This window comes from Mustela putorius, unplaced genomic scaffold (genome assembly GCF_011764305.1).
Source record: "Mustela putorius furo isolate JIRA1106 unplaced genomic scaffold, ASM1176430v1.1 tig00003937_pilon_pilon_pilon, whole genome shotgun sequence".
Lineage (NCBI taxonomy): Eukaryota > Metazoa > Chordata > Mammalia > Carnivora > Mustelidae > Mustela > Mustela putorius.
Genome location: NW_025422082.1, coordinates 2,485,301 through 2,507,507, shown reverse-complemented (window position 1 = coordinate 2,507,507; position 22,207 = coordinate 2,485,301). Strand labels below are relative to the sequence as shown.

Sequence of the window (22,207 nt, the reverse complement as noted above, 5' to 3'; positions counted from 1 at the left end):
GCCACTGCCACCGCCGTGTCGCCGCCGCCGCTGCAGAGTGTCGCTGCTCCGCCGCGCTCCCGCGCCCCGCGCCGCCGGCCGCCTGGGAGCCTGAGCGCCGAGCCCCGGGCGGAGAAGAGGGGCGCGGGCGCGAGAGCCGCGGCTAGGGAGCCGCGAAGGGGAAGGGGGCGGGCGGAGGGAGGAGCAGGGAGAGAGGGAGAAGGGGGAGGGAGAGCGGAGAGCTAGGGAGAGCTGGAGAGAGCGAGAGCAAAGAGCGAGAGCCAGGGAGAGGAGAGGGAGGGAGCGAAGAGAGAAAGACACACGCACGCAGAGACACACGGTCACTGGAATTCCATTAGAAAAAAGTGAGACGAGCAGGGGTTAGCAGGAGAAGATTTTTTTTTTTTTTTCTTTGAATCTTTTCTTCGTCTGGGTGCGAAAGAAGCGACTCCGGGCTCTGGTCTTCGAAGCTCCCACTGGATTGTTCCTGGCGCTAACACTCGTCGGTGGATTTCTCTCCTATTTGCATTTTATTCTGACCCCCACCCTCGCTGCTTCCTTCCAGCCCTTCACTCTCAAATCGCCTCTTCCCCACCTCCCCAGTCCGCTCCTGGGAAGCGCAGGGGAATCGGACCCGTGGGGACCCGAGCCTTCCCGGACCAGCGGAGGGCAGGACCGAGCGAGGACCAAGCTGTCGGCTTGTAAAGCAGATATATCCTCATTTACGTGTATATTTGATTTTAGTGGGCAAGGGGGGCGTCGAGAGGTAGCCCACCGCTCTCCTTCCCCCCCACCCCCTTCGGCCAGAGGCGAGAATCGCAGGACTCAGGATCCTTATCGGGTGGACTAGCTGGAATCTCCGCATTGGATTTGGGGCTGATTATCACTGCTTGGCTATTATTATTGTTGTTGTTATTGTTATTTTTTACCCAAGGGAGAAAGACACACACACAAAACTGTGGGATTTATTTAACATGATCTTGGCAAACACCTTCTGCCTCCTCTTCTTTTTAGGTGAGTACCTGCGGGCGGGGAGGGCAGCTTGTCCGCCGGAGCCTGGGGGGGCCGCGCGGGGTCGCGCGTTCGGTCGCCGGCGAGAAGCCGGGAACGCGGAGGGCGAGCGGGGCGCGGGCTGGAGACCGGCGGGGAGAGCGCGCCGCGGAGCGAGCCGGGCCCGGCGCTGCCGAACCGAGCGGGGCCGGTCGGCGAGGCTGCGGGCGGAGGGACGCGAACCGCGGCTGGCTGGTTACGCGCGGGGCTTGGGAAGGAGACTTGGAACACCCAAACCATCGCCGCACACACGCACCCTCGCTTACTCACACACAATGCTAGCACTCATTTCTCTCAAAATATTCGGTTCAAATTGCGGCAACTTAAGAAAAAAGAATTCCAACTCTTGATCTGGAAGAGAGAAGGGTGGGGAGAGGCTCTGTGTCACGGAGAGAAAAATCATGCCAGTTCCATCTTTCTGGTCGGCTCCCGGATCGATCTCCGTGGACGGCGTGGGTTTCTCCAGGATCTCCAGCTTGGACATTGGTGGGGGCAGCGCTGGCAGCCATCCCCTCACCTGCCAATCAACCTTTGGGAAATGCATCCCACTTCCCTCTCTCTGAACCCCTTTCCAGTGGCCCCGCTCCCTGGAATACTTTTCAAGTTTCTCCCCACCCTTTGCCCGCCCTCCGAGCCAGATGCGTGGGCAGGAGTGGAGGGTTGTGGGCAACCCTTCACTACCTATCCCTCACCACCTCTGGCCGCCTGGGGACCCTGTAGCTTGTGGGAGAAGGAGGGAGGGAGGTCAAAGTTTGCTTCCTTGGCTGAAGACAGAGAGGAGTTGCTGGGAAAAAAAGGAATCTGAACAAGACCACCTGCTTATTCTATAAGCCCCCTTCTCCAGGGGCAGGGAGGAGGGGTTGCCTGGTGCCCTGAACCGTGGGCAGGCTCTTTCCCACCCAGAATCCCCAACCCCTCTCGCCTTTTTGTGCTGTGTGAAATCCCAGCTGCTTGGGAAGTGGGTATAGAGAGAGCATTCTGGGAGTGGAGGTGAGGAAGAAGGTGTTGGCAAGGCCTGGTGCTGACCTGAGTCCCTGGCAAGGCTGATGCCTGGGGTAGATGCTCTGGAGAGGCAGCTGGTCCTGGGTAGGTGCTCTGGAGAGGGAGCTGGGTAATGAGTGTGTTGAGGGTACTCACATCTACTTGAGTGTGGGTGCTGTCCGCCCCCCCCCCCCCCCAGCCTGTCAACAGCCTGGACAGCCTGTGGTGAGCCGGGCTGCCTGACTGGGTCAGGACTGTATTCTTTCTCTCCTGGAGGAGGAGCGAAGGGAAGGCCTGAGGGGGTAGGTGCCCATCACAGAAAGATGTGGGTGGTCTGGTAAGTGCTCTCCTGGCTTGAATAAGGGATTTGAGTCAATACTGGTTGGGCCCTGGACCCTTTGTCCACCCCCTGCCTCTACCCCCTCTCAGAAACTGCCATTCCCCTGGGTGCCTGGCCTTGCTCTAGGGTGTGGCCTTCACGGGTCCTGCCCTCTAAGCCAGAGGCAGCTGTCTCCAGGGTGGAAGGAGCAGCAGGAGGAAACTGGGTAGGTGCCCTGGGGCCCACCGTGAGCTTGCAGCCCTTCCTGGCAACCCGCTGCAAGTGGGCTTTCATTCGAGGGGTTGTTATAAAACCTGACCTTTTCTCCCACTGCTGGTTTGAAAACCCAGCTTTCTGGGGCCAAGAAGAAAAGAAAATTGTATTTCGGGAAAAGCAGCCAGATTGTCTGCTGCTGAGCTGTATGTATATACCCCAGAGGTGAATTCTGACGTCCTGGGGTGGAGAAGAGTGGTGTGGGCCCCTTAGTCCTTCCTAGGCCCAGAACCCCATGTTGCAGGCAGGCTTTTTTCAGCTGGGAGGGCTGTGGAGTTGACTTTGTTCTCATGGTATAGGGGTGTGTGTGTGTGTCTTTTGTGTCAGAGATGCACCTGGAGTCTGAGACCCTGGGGACAGAGGTGAGAGGAGAAGGAAAAGCCAGGGACAGCAGTCCTTTTGGTCAGAGCCCTTCAGCTCCCTTCCCTCGAGATGCCCCTTTCCAGAACTGGGGGGCGGGGTTAATGGAGTGACCACCAGATATTAGAAGGCTCTGGGTTAGGCCAGCCAAGGAGGAAGGGATGGGTTGATAGCAAGGAAACTTCAGCCTCAGGGCCACTTTCCTTGGCAAGGAGCCCGCCGTTTGGGAGTTGGTTGGAAATTCCACTTGGGGGGAGAGGATTTGGGAAGCTTGAGCCTGGGTAGGCAGCTTCAGTGCATGTGTGTGGGAGCATGGCGAAGTGTGGTGCCAGGAACATGGGTCTTCAGTGTGCCCCCCTCAAGGTTCCGAGAGAGGCCTGGAGGTAGAAAGGCCTTTCTGGCCCAGTCATCCTGACCTCTAGGGCTGACGTACCTAGGGAGAGAGTGAGATGGGGCAAGTCACTTGGGGGCAGGGCTGGTCAGAGGGCCCACTTCCCACTGGGATCCTAGTGTGCATTCTAGCTCTTGCGGGGCTCTCAAGTGTGGGAGGGTGTTTGTAGCTCCGTGCAGTCTCTCTGTCCCCCTCCCCCCTTGTCTCTGTAGCAGCTGTTCCACTTGTCTTTTCTTGATGGATCTGAGTTTTCTCCTGATTTAGAATTTGGACACACCAGGATGCCTTCTGACCTTTACTCTTTTAGAATTCTTGGCCCAAGGCTCCCAGTTGCTATTTCTTTCTCTGGCTGGACTTGATTGGTTCTGGGGGTCATGATACCAACTAGAAGAGCCAAGGATGGGTGCGGCCAGGGAGTTTGGGGAGAGGATACACTGGCTCTCCACAGAGCATCCCCCATCACTGGGGAGATGGGGGAAGGCCCTTGCTTTTGGCCCAGGAGCCCAGGATACTGCGAGGATTGTCCTGTGGGGCTCTAGAACCCACCTGTAGGGCAGGCAGGGTAAGTGTCCTTCTTACCACAATACCCCAGGCCAGTGTCCTAACTTGTCACAGACAGTGCAGCCTCAGGCACAGTCAAGGTGGGAAGGGAGAAGGTTGCTGGGATGCTGGGGGAAGTCAGTGGAAGTCCCGGGTTGGGTCGTTCTTGAGCCTCTAGAAGGCAGGCTGGCTGGCTGGCTAGGTGGGTGTAGCAGGTGCAAGTGAGGCCGGGTCAGCCCAGTTGCTCCTGGGTGGCCCAGAGGCACTGAGTCCTGCTCGGGGGACCTAGAAACAAAGCTGCTGCCTCTGCTTGGGCGGAGGACGCCTCTCCAGCCGGTGCCACCCAACAGCTGGCTTCTTCTCTGGGCTTTCTCAGCCTGGCCACAGCCTTCAGCTCTTCCCTGTCCTAAGCCATTGGTATGGTCAGTGGGAGAAGGAGTATCTTTTGCTCTGGCCCTTATGGGCTTTTCCACTCCAGGCCTACCCCTTGCTCTTCTACTTCCTCTTCTTGTGGGGTAGGTCGGCTCCCTCCAGTGGTGGAGTCCTTTCCCCTCAGCAGCCGTCTGGAGTGACAGGATCGTGATGAAGGGCTCTGCCTCTAGGTGTCGCTGTCTCTCTATGGTAGCTCCCCCCCTGAGCAGGGCCTCCTGGGGGAAGGAGTGAGAAGTGGCCTTTGTGGGTAGGGATGAAGGGAGGGGAAGGGCAGATTCTGTGGACTTCTGAGGAGGGGACTTCTGGCCCAAGATCTTAGTATGCTTTGGGCTGGATGGAATGGAGGAAGCCTCCCAGGTCACTCCTGGGTCTTGGAAAAGGCAGTCTTGGTTCTGGCATATGGAAGGGCTTTTTCTGGGGCAGGATCTGGAGGGGAAGGGGAGACTGTCCCTGTCTAGAGGAAACCATTTTGGGAGCTTGATTTGACAGGACCAGTGGGCTCCTCCCTGCCCTTCACTTCTGAGTCTTTCCCCCTGAGCCCCTTCCTTCAGAGGACTGCGGGTTTAGATGCTTTGAGGGTACTGGGTAAGAAGGTGGCTGTTCACTTTTGGAGAGATGAGGTTCCACATGCAAGGCCAGACCCCAGGGAGGGCAGCTCTTGCCTTTTGCAGCTGCAAATTGGCTTATTATTTGGCTTCTGGAAAGAAGAAAAAAAGGAGAGATGGAGTGGGGGGAGGGTTTCAGAGAAGGGTGGAGAGGAAAGGGAAGAGAGAAGAAGTAGGTGGTGCTAGAGAGAGAGCACAAGCAGCACAGGGCTATTCAAGACCTCAGAAATAGACCTCAGAAGGAAGGAAGTCAGAGAGAGAAGTGTGTGAGAGAGAGATGAGAAAAGCCTGTCAGGATGAACACACACACACACACACACACACACACACACACACTCAGAGGAAAGCTATGCCTGCAGCACTCTTTCTGCAGGGTTGGGGTAGAACTTGGCCACAGAAGGCATGTTTTTAGGGGTCCAGCCAGGGTAGCATTGGACTGGGAGGTGTGGAGGGCTGGACTGGAAAGGAGTGGCTGCCCCCTTCTGGGCTTGCCTCAGGACCAGTTCAGGCTTGTCTCTCAGGGTCTTCTTTTAGAGCCTGGAAACTCAGAATGGACAGGCCAGTAGTCCGAGGGGTCCTTTGTGACCTTGAGTTGTCATCTCCCTTCTTTAGGCCTCAGTTTCCCCAGGGTAAAATGGTGGGGTGGTGGAGCTGGATGCTGTGGTCTCTGAAGCCCTAACAGACTAGGAAAGTAAAATTATTTCCTGCTACTTTCCCCGTTTGACCCAGCATGTTGGCCAGACCTCTGGCTGGAACCAAGGTGGATGGAGGCTTGGGCAGCAGGAAAGTGAGAGTCCCACTCTGCACACTCGGGGAGGCCCTGCAGCCCCCCCCCCCCAGCTTTCTTCTGAGGCTGTGGCATTCTTCTCTGGCCTCTGTGGTCTTGCTCGAGGGTCTTCCGGCTTTACTGTGGTCAGCTTCTGGGCCCAGGGCTGAGAGGCGACCAAGTGGGATCCCAAGAGAATCTAGTGGAGTCAGGGCACAGTGACAGCTCAAGGTCTCCTTTGGGATTGAGGAGGGATGTTGGTGTCTTGGGGATCCATTCCGGGCTCTTCCTCCGACCTGCTCTGTGGTGGGGAAAGGCAGCATGGAGTTGGCTTTGGTGTGCTTTGGCGTGAGATGGGTGTGAAGTTCCCAGAAGGGCCCCAGCCTCCAGGCCTGCATCTTGGGTCGGAGGTCTTGGCGGCCCTCATTCATGCTTGTCTTCCCTCCCCACCACCCAGACGAGACCCTCCGCTCTTTGGCCAGCCCTTCCTCCCCGCAGGGCCCCGAGCTCCACGGCTGGCGCCCCCCGGTGGACTGCGTCCGGGCCAATGAGCTGTGCGCCGCGGAATCCAACTGCAGCTCCCGCTACCGCACACTGCGGCAGTGCCTGGCGGGCCGGGACCGCAACACCATGCTGGCCAACAAGGAGTGCCAGGCGGCCCTGGAGGTCCTGCAGGAGAGCCCGCTGTATGACTGTCGCTGCAAGCGGGGCATGAAGAAGGAGCTGCAGTGTCTGCAGATCTACTGGAGCATCCACCTGGGGCTGACCGAGGGTAGGCGGGGCCTGGGGGGGCGGGGCGGGGCGAGGAGGGTGGGGGCCTGGGTTCAGGGGCAGACTTGGTACCAGAGAGAGCTGGCAACCGCTCCATCGCTCCCTGCCAGGGGAGCCTAGAACCCAGAGGAAGCTGCTGGCCCACTTGGGAGGGCGGCTGTTGGAGGTGGAGTGACAGTGGGAGCAAGTGGGAGAAGGAGAAAAAGGCCGGAGAAAGGAGGGGAGTCAGGGTCGGGGAGAGGATGGATGGATGGATGAATGGACAGACGGATGGACGGACTGTGAAGCGGTGACAGAGAAGGGTAGGCAGCAGATGAGGTGCAGGCAGAGCTGTGCCCCCAAGCAAACTGGCCCCCGCCAAGCCCTGGGCTCTGAGCTGAGGGCAGCCCCACTTTTGCTCTTCCTGCTGACAGGAGGCTTGCTCTGCAGGTGGCTTCCTGACCCTGGGGCTGGCCTAGGCTCCTTCTACAGGGCCTGGAGTAGTGTGTGGGCAGCAGGCCCCTGCAGCTCTGGAGGTGGAACCTGCAACTGCCCCTCCCCTAACAGCCGGCTCTGGATGGTGTCCCCCTCAGGACCACAGTGTGGAGAATTTGCATATAGTGCCGGAGGATGGGACACCTTGGTCAGACGTTCATTTATTGGTGCAACAACTGTTTATTGAGAGGGTATTATCTGCAAGGCATTGTGGGAACACTTGAGAATAAGCTGGTATAGCCTCTGCCTTCAGAGGAGCTCATAGTTGGGGGGATGGTGCAGAGAAGTGAGGGGCTTTCTGTCATTTGGTGGCATGAGTGCTGTCGGAAAGCACTGGTGCTGTGGGAGCCCCAAGGCAGCATCTTAGAAAATCTGAAGAGCCTTCCTGGAAGAGGCAGCCTCTGCCTCTTCCAGGAGTGAGCTGCGGTTACATTGGGAGGGATACGGGAAGTGTGGGAGGTGGAGGGGGAGCTTGGGCGAAGGCCCCAGGAGGGAGGTAAACTCACCTGCAGACCTTCAAGTAACTCAGTATAGTCAAGTGGGGAGTTGAAAGTGGGGATGGGTGAGGAGAGGGGAGGGGTGTGGACTGACTAGGCCTCAGGGAGTCCCGCAAGGGGAGGCCCTGTGATCTGGGCTTCAGGACAGTGCTCCTGTGTTCCAGGGGAGAGAGTAGGTTGGAGGCTGCTGTTGTGATCCAGGCCAGGGGTCGTGGGAGGTAGAACTAACAGGTCTTGGTGAAGGGAGAGGAGTCAAGGGGGGCAGTTTTTCTCTTTTGGGCAACAGGGTGGGTGATCAGGCCATTTACAAGAGGCAGTGAAGGTTTCCTGTAGGGGGAGGCTAGGGAGATAGATGATGCCTTAATTTTGGGGCATGTGGCTTTGGTTGGCCATGGCCTGCACACAGCCATCCTTGTAAGGCTGGAGCACAGGTGGGGAAGCTGCACTGCACATATAGCGGGTGTGCGCACACTGAGAGGAGGCGGGGACAGAGCCCTCGGGGATCACTGACATTTAAAGATGGCCAGCACAGAGCGGCACCTGCAGGGGAGCTGGGAGAGAGGTGGGAGGGGCAGCAGATGACCCGGGAAGGAAGCAGGTTCGGCAGTCTCCAGTACTTGGGCTCCAGCGGGAGGGGGCTGGCAGTGTCTCTGTGCCCTTGGGGTGAGCTCTGCAGATGGCTGCTGGGAGCAGAAGCCTGGTTAGGGAGTGAATGGGAGCTGGGAATGGTGACTGTGGACCACTTCTAGAATTTTGCCACGAAGAGGAGAGAGAACAAAGGATAACTGTTTTTAAAGATGTGAGAAGGTAGAACAGCTTGAATCCAAAGGTTAGGCCAGTAGTGATGGAGGTGTGGAGGCGAAGAGAGGGGTACGCTGTGGAGCCGCACCCTTGCTTAGCCCGAGATGGAGGGTGCTGGAGGGAAGGAGGAAACGGGGCCAGAGAATGAGTGATTTCCGATCAGGGACCACGATGGTTCCATTATGCCCTGAATATGGGAGTAAAGTGGGCATGTCATTATGAACAGTGTCACCACCGTGAATAGCAAAGTAATTCCCCTTAATCAGTCTCCTGTTTCTAGCAACCTCGAGCCCTGGAACTAGAGGTGAGGAAAGAGGGGGAAACAGTGCCACAAAGCTGGTGTCTGTTACTCTGGGAGGTGAGGGAGAATGCCTCGCAGGGTCTGAAAACTGAGGTCCTTGAGCCCATGGCTGGGTTGTTTAGTTTCTTGTTTTCTTTCCTGAGGCCTTCAGTTTCAACCCAGGGGAGGTGGGGCATTTCCTTGGGGTGGGCTTGCGGAGGGCTGCAGGACACACAGGGAGGGGACAGAGGGACTGCCAGCTGGAAGAGCCAGGTGGGCCTGCTGAAAGCCTTGCCACCGGAGTGGCTTCCTCTGGCCAGAGCACCGAGGCCCCTACCGGTGGAAGCCCGGCTGTGGGGCGTTTGGATGACGATGGTACGCATCACCGGCTTTATGCCCTGTGGTCTGAATTCAGGGCCCTCTCAACCCAGGAATGGGGGACTGGAGAGGTGTGAGCTGGCTTGCTGGTTCTCTTAGTCAGCAAAGACCTCTGAAACCCTGACTGTGTGCTTCGGAATTAGTGTGTGTGTTGGGGGGAGTGCCGATTCAGCCATGGTCCCTGTGCTGGCCTGTGTCCGGGCTAGGAGAACCTCCCCTGGGCCAATCCTCCAAAAGTAGAGCCTCTGCTTTCTCATTCCTTAGAACCCACCCCGCCCCCATTCCTGGCTCTTGGGAGCCAGAGGTAGTTTCTGCCTAGAGCCGGCCAGGAGAGACTGAGGCCTTTTAACAGCAGGTAATGTTCCTGTGAGTGACAGGATCCACCCCAGAGTTAATTATTCACGGTGTGGGATGAGCGGTCTCCCTGGGGGAGGCTGCAAGCACTTCCTCCCTATTCCTTAATAACACTTTATAACCTGGCTTGGGCCCGGGGCAGGGTGGGGGATGGTGGAGAGGAGAGATCTGTGTTTGGACTCTGATTGCGGCTTCTCCTTGGCCCCTGCCCACGGATGAGATTGCCCTGGAGGGTGGGCCCCACCTTCTCCCTCCACCTGAGGCTGAACTCTGCAGAGTCTGAGAACCTCAGCAGCAGACAGAGGTGGCGGTGCAGGAATGTGCCCTCTGCTGAGCTCCTGGACAGTCCCAATTGCAAAGGACCTAGAGATCATTCTGTCCCACTCCCGCTTTGGTGGGGAAGCTGAGGTGCAGGGAAGAGGGTTTGTGGAATCAGGAGCTCTGACTCCTTTTCTAAGCCCCCTTTCCACCTGCTTTGGGGAGATGCTGTGGCCTGGGGCTCAACTTTCCCTTCTGTCACCACCACCATAACCACCAGTATTTCCATGGGGGGTGCTGCCCTTGATGGTTCCATGGGGCACTGGTGACCAGGCTTCTTGCCTTCTCCAGAGATGGCACTGAAGTTCAGGGTCATTCTGGTGCTTCAGATGTGAAGAGCACAGGCCCCTCCCACAGGTCATGGCCCAGGAATCTGACATGCTAGATTTGGGTCATTCTGGTGGCTAGGATGCCCAAGGGGACAGGTCTCTGATTTCCTACTTGTGAATTCTGCTGCAGGAGCAGGTCCCATGAGTTGACTTAAATAGGATGGGCCTCTGTCAGCCAGTCCTGGAAGGGGCTGTTTTTCCCCTGGACACTCCCCCGCCAATTCTGCAGTCACTCATGCTAGCTGGATCCGTACCCAGGGCCCTTGCTGTGCCAGGTGCAGGAGTGAAGGACAGGCCCTGGGCTGGGGGAGCAATCCAGCTGGCATAAGGCTGACCCCGTGAAAAGTCAAACAGCAGCAGTGCTTGTTTAAGAACAGTTAGGTTCATCAACACTTTTCATTTTGGAGACTGAGTACATCTGGCTAAGTGCTTGGACTCTGGAGCCAGCTGCCTGGGTTCAAAACCTGGCTCTGCCACTTACCAGTTGTGGAACACTGGGCCAGTTACTTATCTCTGTACCGTCTCAGGCCAATTTTTTTTTTTTTTAACCCATCAATAATTAATTAATTTATTTATTTATTAACATATAATGTATTATTTGCCCCAGGGGTACAGGTCTGTGAATCGTCAGTCTTACACAATTCACAGCACTCACCATAGCACATAAACTCCCCAATGTCCATCCCCCAGCCACCCTATCCCTCCCTATCCCTACCTCCCCCCCACTCCCCAGCAACCCTCAGTTTGTTTCCTGACATTAAGAGTCTTTATGGTTTGTCTCCCTCCCTGGTCCATCTTGTTTTATATTTTCCCTCCCTACACCCCACAAACCCCTGCCTTGCCTCTCAAATTCTTCATTTCAGAGAGATCATATGATAATTTATGATAATTGTCTTTTTCTGATTGACTTATTTTGCTCAGCATAATACCCTCTACTTCCATCCACATCATTGCAAACGGCAAGGTTTCATTTTTCTTTTGATGGCTGCATAGTATTCCATTGTGTGTGTGTGTGTGTGTGTGTGTGTGTGTGTGTATACCACATTTTCTTTATCCATTCATCTGTTGGTGGACATCTAGGTTCTTGCCATAGTTTGGCTATTGTGGACATTGCTGCTATAAACATTGGGGTGCCCGTGCCCTTTCAGATCCCTACATTTGAATCTTTAGGGTAAATACCCAGTAGTGAGATTACTGGGTCGTAGGGTAACTCTATTTTCAACTTTTTGAGGAACCTCCATACTGGTTTTCAGGCCAGTTCTTTAGAAATAAAACAGGGAGAGGAAGAGTGCCTAACTCATAGAGATATTAAGAGGCTGAAGTGAGTTTGTAGACCAAAAGTGCTTTCAGTGGTGCCGGCACACAGAGGGCTCAGCATAACACCATTTTTATTACAAAAACGCTTTCTAACCTCTTGCATTATTTGACCCCGACAAATAGCTGCTGGGGGTTTCCCCGGTGCCTGTGGATAGAGAGGAGGACGCTGAGGTTGTCCAGGCCTGGACAGTCCCAGGGAAGGTGGGATTGGAGACTGGCCTGAGAGGATGTCAGTGGGCAGATAGCACTCAGGCTCCGCTGTGTGTCACAGGGTCTGAGGTGTGTTTGCTCCTATGAGGGGAAGTGAAGGGTGGGGGCCTGTTCTCCAGGGGAAAATGAATATCTGGGGTCCGCACCATTTTGGGGGCATCTGCTAGCAGACAGATGCCTTGCTCTGTGAACCAGCAGAGGACTGGCAAGCCTGGAGTGCTGGCCTCTGGGGGACCTCCTGGGGCTGGCTGGATGAGCCCCTTAAAGGCAGATTGCAAGTCCCCTCTTCTGGATGGCTGGCCCCTTCTTGCCAGTGGCCCCATGGATGCCACCGCACGTGTGCTCTTCTTCAGGTGCCAGACCCGGGTGGATGGGAAATCAATGTGTGAGACTCCGGGTCGTCACCGGTCTCCTCCGCCCCTTCAGCGCACACACATAGTCTGAGTGATTACCCATTGATTTCTCCTCACGGTGACGTCTCAAGAGGATATTTCCTCTCCTGCCGAGGTGTTGGCGGAGGGGGCGGGAGTCCCGACGAGTCCCGACGAGAAGGTGCTGGGTCTCCAGGGCATCCCTGTGCCATTTATCTCCTGTCATTCGCTAGCTTTTCCCATTCACCAAGGCTCTGAGGCACCCCAAAGCCCTGAGGGGAAATCCGAGAAGCCAGGAGGGGGTGGGGAGGCCCAGCAGGGAGTGCGGAGGTGGGTAGTCAGTCAGACAAGCTGGCGGGGGTGGGGGGGGTGGCCTTCACTTAGCAGACCTTCAGCCCCTCCAGTCAGACTCTTCTGGTGACATGACCGGAAGCAAAGAGGAAGTTCTGGGCCCTTAGGTGGCATGGACAAAGCGTGAGAGCCAGGGGACCGGATTCTAGTTTAGCTCTGCCACAGGGAGCTGTGTGATCTCAGTCAGGTTGCTTTACCTCTCTGGGCCAACTCAGAGTCCTCTCCTGTGAAATGAGGAAGCTGTACTGAACAACCTTGGAGGGCCTTTGGCTTCAAATTTATGCCTGGCCTTCCGCAGGCTGTCCACTTTCCCAGTGCTTGATTTCTGGAAGCGTTTGGAAGTCCTTAGAAGAGGGCTGGACATGCAGGGAGGTCAGGAGAGGGAAGCGTGAGCAGTACTGACCTGCTGTGGGGGACCTCTACTCCAGTTGGAGAGAAAGAGCTCACCTGTGTGTGCGGAGTACTCAACATCCCATGCATCGCTCCCTCTTGTCTGGCACTGTGGGAGGTGTGAGCCAGTGCCTGATGCTGATTCTCTCTTCCAGGTGAGGAGTTTTACGAAGCCTCACCCTATGAGCCGGTGACCTCCCGCCTCTCGGACATCTTCAGGCTTGCTTCAATCTTCTCAGGTAAGTGGGCTCTTTCTAGGGCCTCCCCAGTCCTCCCCGGTGCCCAGGCCTTTATCCGGTTCTGCCTTCCACCAGCAAGCCCCTCTGTGTTTCTGAGCTCTGGGTCCTCGTCTATGAAAGAAGAAACCGTACACCTAGTCCCGAGGCTGTGTGTGGAGTGGAGCATGTATGGGAATTGCGTAGAATGCATCTATCCTGCAGTGGGTCTTGAATTGGAAACTTGGTGTCACTCCCTGAGTTTTTCTTGCCCTGTGGCCTCCTTCTTTCCAGTCCCCAATGCTTGCACTTTGGAATTCTACTTTGGTCAAGTTGTTCAACTTTGTTGTGCCTCGGTTTCCTCAGTTGCACAGTGGGAGAGTACATACCTTGGACTGGCATGAGGTCTGGATGAGTCAGTGGCTCAGAGAGATGCTGGGCAGTGCAGCTCAGGGCCCGAACCAGGAACCATTAGCTGTGGCTCTTGGCAGTAGTGTCATCTCTCCCCGCTCCGCTCTGGGACTCCCCTTCCCCCGAGGGCTCTTCTTCTTGAGCATGACTGAGAGGCCTCTGAGTCCCCTGGCCACTCCTGCCCCAGCCTGCCCCAGGAAGTGAGAGGACTCTGGAGCTCTAGCTTGGCTTGCCATGGTCCTTGTGTAGGAGTCTGATGAGTCCGTTGGTTCCTTCTTCTTGGCCTGTTCCCTCTGGCATCTGGGAGACCTGCAGGCGCAGGGCAGCCGCTCCTGCTCGGGCCCTGGGGAGGGCCTTTCAGTCTTGGGAACCGCTCTGGGGCGGGCTTGCTGGGGATGAACACCTTCTGAAGCCATCACTGGGGCTCCAAGGTGGCCATGGGGGCTTGTTCTGGTTCAAGGCTCCAGACCTCGGGATTCTAGGAAGTTTCGTGGCAGTATGTGAAGCCTTTTGAAGTTTCTTTTGCTCTAAACCATGGGTTGACAACAGCAGCGCCCTTGGCATTTTGACCTGGATAATGCTCTCCTGTGGGCAGAGCTGTCCCATGCCCATGCATCGCTGGATGTTCAGCAGCATCTCTGGCCTCTACCCATGGGATGCCAGGACTAGCACACTGAGTTGTGACAGCCGAAAATGTCTCCAGATGTCCCAAATGTCTCTTGGGGACAAGACTGCCACCAGTTGAGAAACAGTGCTCTAAAACTGTGAAATGAAAGGCTCTCCAGTGAGACCCTAAACCCTTTCAAAAGAAGAATTCTCTCGGAGACTGTTTCTCAAACTTTCTTTTTTCCATTATTGCCCCCCTAAAGAGAAAAGTCAATTCTCTGTAGAGAAATACCATCTTAGTCTGTTCGGGCTGCCCTAACAGAATATTGTGTTGGGGAGCTTCACCAACAGAAATGTATTGTCTCATAGAGACTGAAAGTTGAAGATCAAGGTCTGGTGGGGCTTGGTTTCTGGCGAGAGCCCTTTTCCTGGCTTGCAGATGGCCACGTTTTTACGTGTCCTCACAGAGTGGAGTGAGGGGTGGCAAGGAGGGAGGGAAGGGGAGAGAGAGTGAGAGGGTTCTTTTCTTTTTCTTCTTTTTAAAATAAGGACACCATTTCTATTGGTCATGGCCCTACCTTCTCACCTTTATGACCTTACCTAACCTAATTACCTCCTAAAGCTCTGTCTGGAAATAGTCACATTGGAAATTAGGACTTTAGCATATGAATTTGGTGGGTACAATATAGTGCGGAGCAAATACCAAGGAATAGCTACTTTTTTTTTTTTTTTTGCCTACCCAAGAACCAATTTTTGCACCCTTGGTTCCATTGAGAATATGTGAAATCTGGTAATTTCTAAGAGAGTGATATCTAAGAGATTGATATGTGAGAGTACATAGGTACTTGGTGGGGGAAATTCTGGAACCCCATGAGAAAGGAGGCATTGGCAAAAAGGGTGGCCATCTAGATTTGCCCTTGAGCCCTGGTGGTGTTTGGGGGTGGTAGTGATGGAATGGAGACTTCAGAGGTAATCCCGATTGGTTTTGGCTAGAACTCCACCTTAGGCCACTCTTTTAGAGATGGCCTCGGGGCTCAGATACAGGTTAAGAACATTCTCAGCCTGGGGTGCTATCATGGGGATGCCCTCCAGCCCCGATGTTCTCAGTTCCCACCCTGCCAGTTTGGTACTGTTGGAGGAGTGGGAGCCTTTGGGTTTCCCTCCAACAAAGAAATCATTTAGGCTTGCTCCTTGAAGGGTAAAGGTCAGAGGTCTGCTTCCCGGGCTTCCACTAAACATCTTTCCTTCTTTTGAGCAGAATTTTTTTTTTTTTTAGATTTAAAAAAAAAATTATTTACTTATTTATTAGAGAGAGAGTGAGTGAGTAAGAGAGCACAAGCAGGGGGAGCAGCAGGCAGAGGGAGAGGCAGACTCCCTGTCGAGAGGGAGCCCGATTCGGGACTCGATCCCAAGACCCTGGGATCATAACTCAAGCTGAAGGCAGACACTTAACCGACTGAGCCACCCAGGCATCCCTCAAGCAGAAAATCTTTATGTAATGGGCGTGATACTCCTCAGGGTAAGGATATTGACAAGTGAGGAAGTTACTGGATCTCATTTCACTGAGCCAGATTTATTTACCTGCTGCCTAGATGAAACTAGATTCCACATGACCCTGGATCCTTGGGGTCAGGGAGAGGGCATAGCTTCAGGGTCTGTGACAACCCCCCCTCATTGTTCAGTTCACCCAACTCCATCCAGAGAAGCCCCAGAGTTGGGGCATGGGTGGCTCCGTCTGGGAAGCTTGGGTGCAGAGCTGGGAAGAGGGCCCTGGCCAGGCCAGCAAGAAACCAAGTGGGCCATTGTGGGGCGCAGAGAAGAAACAAGGCTGGACGCCAAGCTGGGAGGCCGGGGCGAGTGCCAGTGTGTTCTCTGCCACAGATCACCTGAGGGGCTGTGGGCAGGTCCTCCTCCCTGCTCCAGACCTTGTGTCTCTTTTCTGAAGAAGGAAGACAGAAGCTTAGAGTAGAGCTCCCCAATCTTTCCCACCAAGGCACAAAGACAGTGGCAGTATCGGGTGGCATGCTCAAGTGAGCAGAGCATCTTGGTGCTCAGGGGGACCTGGGCCTCTCTGTGGCTGCCCCGTGGGGTCAGTATCTGGGCACACATGTCACCTAGCTGTGGCTGGCTGGCTGAGAAGGTCTGGCTTGCGGGACCCAAGATCTGTACTGGGGCTCTGGCATGATGAGGCTGCCACTCTCGAGAACTGGGCGGAGCCCGTCTACTCGTGCACAGGCCTGGAGTTGGCTGTGCATTGCCTCCTCTATCATCTCTGCATGGAAAGGCTGTAGGTGGGGAGCATGGGGTCTCTGTGGTCCCGCTCTGGGCCACACTATGCCCAGTCAGGGCCCTTGGGACTTGGAAAAGGATACTCTTGTAGCTTTGGGGTTCAGTTGCTACTATCTCCTTCACATCTAGTGTCTAAGAATTTGGGTCCCTGTTGTTGGAGCCTCCTGGAACATGTGTTCTTTATCTCTGGCCTCCTCTCTCTGTTGGGGTTCTCAGAAAGTCCCACTGGGAATCTGCTGGCAAAAAAAGCTGCCAGGATTCCTCCAGCACTGTCTGATGCCAGAGGCTCTGGGGCAGAGACCAGCCTCCCCTCCTCTCTGCCTAGTTCAAAGGCAGGCCCTAGGATCAGTGACTGGGGCCGGGATTACTGGTGTCCCGTTGGCCCTGAGTCCAAGGCTGGGAGTAGAGCAGTCTGGCTCTGCCCTGAACCATGGTGGCAGTGATGTTGGAGGCGTCCAGGTGGAAAGGGAGAGTTCATGGGGAAGTGAGATTTTTCCTGTTTCTAGCCATTCGCTGCACTTGTAAGCAGGGGGTGGTGTGCTTAGGGAGGTAGCCCAGTGCATGAGAAGAGTGTGGGCCTTAAGGTGGGCAGTCCAGGGTTTGAATCCTGACCTGGCCACTTAGTGGAGCGTGACCTTGGGTCTCACTGGGCCTTCTCGAGCTATAGTGCCTGTGTTTGTAGAGTGGGAACAGGATCCCTAGGGGCAGGACTGCTACCGAGGATTCGCTGAGAAAGGATGTAGGTAGAGTAACAGAGTTATCCAGCCTGTGCTGAGGATGCTCAGTAGTGGAACAGGGGCTTGGGTGGGGGGAGGCTGAAGTCGAGAGCCGCTCCATCCCCAGGTGTCCGTGACCCCGTGAATACCGCACCCCAGCTTGTCGCACGTGGGGAGGCAGGAGAGGATGGAACAGGTGAGAAGAAGGTCTTGTTAGGGAAGGGAGAGACTGTTCAGGCGGAGAGAGGTGGTGGAAGGGTTCTGTTCTCCGTTCCGAGGCTGAAGGGTCTGGGAGGCCCAGGCCATGGTTTCCCTCGTAACCATGGGCCATGCCTGGGGAACAGGGGGAAGGAATAGACGGTGGCCGCCTCTTCTGGGCTGTGCATTCTTGGTGAGTGTGGGGAGCCTCCAAGGGGCTCTGCATCCCCCGAGGGCCTTACCAGGTGCTTGGGCCTGGAGCATGTTTATGTAAACATGTCTTTTCTGCATTCTGAAGGGACTTAGAGATCACCTAGGCCCACTTCTTCTCCTGGCAGGAGAAGGAAATGGAGACCCTGAGAACAGGGACAGACTAGACTGGGATTCAGGTCCTTGATACCACCCTGCCCAGGGTCTGCCTCAGGCAGGTGCCTGGAAGCCCTGGTTTCCTCTTACACGGCAGTAGAAACACCTACCTTCTAGTGTTTTTGTTGGGACTAAATGAGATCCTGCAGGTAAATGCTTGACTCAGTGTGCGGATATTGCACTGAAATGTGTAGCTATTTAAAACTTATTCGGGGGTGCCTGGGTGGCTCAGTGGGTTAAGCCGCTGCCTTCGGCTCAGGTCATGATCTCAGGGTCCTGGGATCGAGTCCCGCATCGGGCTCTCTGCTCAGCAGGGAGTCTGCTTCCTCCTCTCTCTCTCTCTGCCTGCCTCTCTGCCTACTTGTGATCTCTCTCTGTCAAATAAATAAATAAAATCTTAAAAAAAAAAAAAAAAACTTATTCTGGAGTGGTTGGCCTGGAAGCTTGCATCTGGGAAATGGTTGCAAGCCTTTCAGTGATGTGAGGCGGCCTCCCACCCATGATAGGGCTTGGTGGGGGCTGGAGTGGGAGGTGACTGGGCAATTTTCATAGGACAGTAGGTCGCAGGGGCTCCTGCTGAGGCATCCTGGCCTTGGTGAGCCACACTTTGGAGGGGTGGGGATGGACACATGGAGCCTAGTGAAATGTCTGGGCTGGGAACTCTTGTGGGCTGGAGGAAGATGTAGTGGGCGGCGTCGGCCTCAGTTTGACCAATAAGCCTCTGGGGTGGGGGGACCGCCTTGCCTGGATAGGGGCAGGAAAGGCCTAAGGATGTTTTGGGCTCCACTGGTCCCCTTTTTGGGCGCTTAGAAGTGGAGGGGACTCTATCCCTGCCAAGAAGCCTGGCAGGTGGCGCCTGACAGAGAAGAGCCACCCTTCCCCTTGGTACCACAGCCTTCTCATGTGCTGGGGGCACGAGTGTGATCGGGGGTATTGGTCTGTGTCTACACATCCACGCTTCTCGTGTTCCTGTGGGTGCTTCGTACAGCGCTGGCCTCCTAATACGAATCCACAGAAGATTCTGGAGAACTTGGTGGGCCTGCTAGAGCTAGTTTGCATCTTGGCCTTACCCTATCAGCTGGGTGACCACAAGGTGGGGCACCTGATCCCTCTGACCCATCAAACAGAGCAGTTGGGGTCTGCCCTGCTGGGATTGGCATGGTGGCACCCTGGTGAAGGCTGTGGGTGTCACTGCTGAGGGTGGGAGGGAGCTATTGGCTCCTGGGGGGTGTTAGACTGCACAAGGCAGGTGGCAGAGAGGTCCAAGCAAGTCTGAGGGGCCTGTGCGTGCCACATCTTTGGAGTATCTGAGACTTAGGGAAGGGCAGGGTGCTCATAAGTGCTTCATGGTGGGGGCGACCTGTTGAGTAAGCATTGAGCTTGCTGTGTTCTAGATACTACATCAGACCCTGCTTTAGAGTGACATAGACTCATGTCCTCACTGTCTGGTGGGGTGAGCAGACACCCACTTAGACACCTGCTAGGAGGCTTATTGGTGGTGGTGATGTAGACCAAGGGCCGCCCTACGAGATCAAGGAGCCTGGGTAAATCAGGAGCAGATTAGAAGAGGACAGAGGGTTCTGGGAATGCCATTTCTGGCAGCATCATAGCTTAGAGGCCTGGCCCAGCTGGGGTGATGGAGGAACCACACACCCTCTGGGCCCCGTGGGCTCTGAGGACAGTGAAGAGAGATACTTGGGTCAGAGGTGAGCTTGGCCTCTCTGGGATCTCTGTGCTTGGGACTCTTGCCTTGGACTTCTCCAGGACGGGGCTCAGCATGACTGCCTGGCTCAGGGACCTGGGTCCCTGGGGAGGGGTCCAGGAGAGGGTCAGGTCCTAGGCTCCAGAGCCAGGCCTCTGGGAAGGACACCTCAGTGGCCGGAGTCGGGGCCTGACTTGGCTCTGCCAGATGCCTCAGGAGGCCCCTTCCTTTCCCTGGCTCGCGCCTTTGTGCCCCCAGCCCCTCCTCCCCTCAGGTCGCTTAGCGGAGGCTGTCAAGAAGGGGCTTTATAGGCTCAGCCTCAGCAGGTTGGCTGGTGCCTCTCAGATGCCCCCCTCTGAGGCAGTCCCTTTGAGGAGGCTGTGGGGGAGGTTTGGGGACTGAGGGCAGGGGAGGAGCTGAGGAAGCAGGCAGCCTCTTTCCCTGCCCCCCTGCATGGTGGCTTAGGCGATAAACTGCTTATCCTCAGGTTGTCTCCCTGAGCCGAATGCAGAAGCGTGTTATTTAAATTTCAAAATCATATTCTTCTCCTAACAGCTGTCAGAGACTCTGAGTGTCAACGAAAATTGGGCTTTAGCTGCAGCTCTGTCACCTCTTACCCCTCCCTTTTCCTGAAGAACTCATCCCATGGTCAGGGAGAGAGGGTTTGGGGTGGGCAGGATAGGGCCTGTGGGGACGGGGGAGGCGAGGTGATGGTGTGGATGGAGTCAGGTGCCCAGTGACTCCTGCTGTGCTGGTCAGCAGTTGGGAGAAACTGGGAGGAGACAGGCTCTGCCATCAAGGGGGGGTGGTGAGGTGTTTCTTTCTCCGTTTCCCTTCCTGCTCTCTCCTATCAGTGCCCGTGACCTCAGCTTCTGTCAGTCAGGGGGAGGATTTGCTTGCCCTCAGGTGTGAGCAGGGTGTTGGTGACATCATGTTTTGTTGCCTTTGTGTCTAAAGAAGAAATTGCTATGAGAAAAAAGAAAGGAAGGAAGTAAGAAAGAATAGGAGAAAACAAAGTTTAACAACAAAGAAAGGCTTTTTAATGGTAGGATTTGAGATGTCATGGTTGGGGTGAGGTTTTCAGAGTGCAGACATTTTCCCCCCCTTTTTAAGGGGGTGGGGCAGAGGGAAAGGGAGAGAGAGAGAGTCCTAAGTCTCCACACCCAGGGCAGAGCCTGATGAGGGGCTCCATCTCATGACCTCTCATGAGATCACGCCCTGAGCCAAAATCAAGAGTCAGACCCCTAACTGACTGAGCCACTCAGGTGCCCCTCCTGGTACTTTTAAAATAATATCTCAGGGCGCCTGGGTGGCTCAGTGGGTTAAAGCATCTGCCTTCAGCTCAGGTCATGATCCCAGGGTCCTGGGATCGAGCCCCACATCAGGCTCTCTGCTCAGCGGGGATCCTGCTTCCTCCTCTCTCTCTGCCTGCCTCTGCCTACTTGTGATCTCTGTCAAATAAATAAATAAAATCTTTAAAATAAAATGATATCTCTTAGGGGCACCTACTTGCTTCTTCTCAGGTATGTAAGACAGGTTCTGCCAGCAGTGGTGATGGACGGGGGTGGGGGGAGTTCTGGGCTGGGTCTCTGCTTTCTAGAGCCTCCTGAGATGATTCTACAAGATTCCACATACCGCCCTCCCTCCAAGCATGCTCCTGGTTTAGTCAGGAACTGTGTTCATCTTACTTATCCCGGTATAAGGCAGGGTTTGGTTAACTGCCCTGGGAATGCCCCTTCCAACCATTTCTGTTGAATTTTTTTCCTTTTTAAAAATATTTTATTTTATTTTTTCAGTGTTCCAAGATTCATTGTCCTATCTGTTGATAGACTCCTTTAATCCCAAGGCTGTGGAGAGAAAGGAATGGGTCTGAAGGGGGTCAGGTTAGAGTGTGTGGAGGGTGGTGTGTGTGCGTGCGTGCGTGTGCGTGTGTGTGTGTATGTGCTGTGAGCATGTTATGTGTTTGCATGTGGAATGGTGTGTATGTATGAGTTTGTGTGTGTGAGGGTGGTGGTGTGTGTGTGTGTATGAGTTGATGTATGTGTGTGGGGGTGGTGGTGTGTGTGTATGGGTTGGTGTATGTGTTTGTGGGGGGTGGTGTGTGTGTATGAGCTGGTGTATGTGTGTGTGTGGAGTGGTGGTGTGTGTGTGTGTATGAGTTGGTGTGTATGTGTGTGGGGGTGGTGGTGTGTGTGTGTGTGTGGTGTATGTATGTTGTAAGCATGTTATATGTTTGTGTGTGGAGAGGTGTGAGTCTGTATGAGTTGGTGTGTATGTGTGTGGAGTGGTGGTGTATGTGTGTATGAGTTGGAATATGTGTGCGTATGAGTTGGTGTATGTGTGTGTGTATGAGTTGGTGTATGTGTGGGAGGGTGGTGTGTGTGTGTTGTAAGCATGTTATATGTTTGTGTGTGGAGTGGTGTGTGTGTATGAGTTGGGGTGTATGTGTGTGTGGGGGTGTGTGTGTTTGTATGAGTTGCTGTATGTGTGTGTGGGGGTGGTGTATATGTGTATGAGCTGGTGTATGTGTGTGTGTGGAGTGGTGGTGTATGTGTGTATCAGTTGGTATATGTATGTGTGTGGGTTGTAAGCATGTTATGTGTTTGTGTGTGGAGTAGTGTATGTGTATGAGTTGGTGTGTGTGGGGGGTGGTGTGCATGTATGAGTTGGTGTGTGTGGGGTGGTGGTGGTGTGTGTGTGGGGTAGTGTGTGTGTATATGATTTGGTGTATATGTATATGTGGGGGTGGTGTGTGTTGTGAGCATGTTATGTGTTTGTGTGTGGAGTAGTGTGTGTGTATGAGTTGGTGTGTGTGTGTGTGAGGTGGTATGTACATGTGGCATGTATGATATGAATGTGGGGGCCGTATATGTGTGGCGTGTGGAGTGGTATATATACATGAGGGTGTGCACATTACGGTGTGTGTGTGTGTCCTGAGAGGGAAAGTGGAGAGGGGTGATGTGGCCCTTCCCTCAGTGGAACAGTCACTGCCTTTAGCCCTCTTTCCTGCCTCCTAGGGGAGCCCTGGGAACACTGGTGTAAGGGTGAATACAGAGGGAAGGGATGGGAGATTTTCCCATTTGAAGATGGGAAGGCCATTTTCACGTGATCAACAAAAATAACTAATGGAATAAACCTATATATGTGTGTTTGGGGGCCTCCTACAA

General features: G+C 54.9%; 1 protein-coding gene across 1 annotated transcript in view; it reads left to right on the top strand.

The window, feature by feature from the left end:
* Positions 1-219: 219 nt before the first annotated feature.
* Positions 220-22,207, top strand: part of GFRA2 (GDNF family receptor alpha 2) — an 85,601-nt gene continuing 63,613 nt past the window's right edge. Inside the window, exons 1-3 of the mRNA XM_004763327.3 lie at positions 220-993; positions 6,154-6,468; positions 12,693-12,776. Of these exons, the coding sequence (XP_004763384.1) occupies positions 954-993; positions 6,154-6,468; positions 12,693-12,776 (439 nt within the window). The 5' untranslated portion in view covers positions 220-953. The remainder of the gene's footprint in view (positions 994-6,153; positions 6,469-12,692; positions 12,777-22,207) is intronic.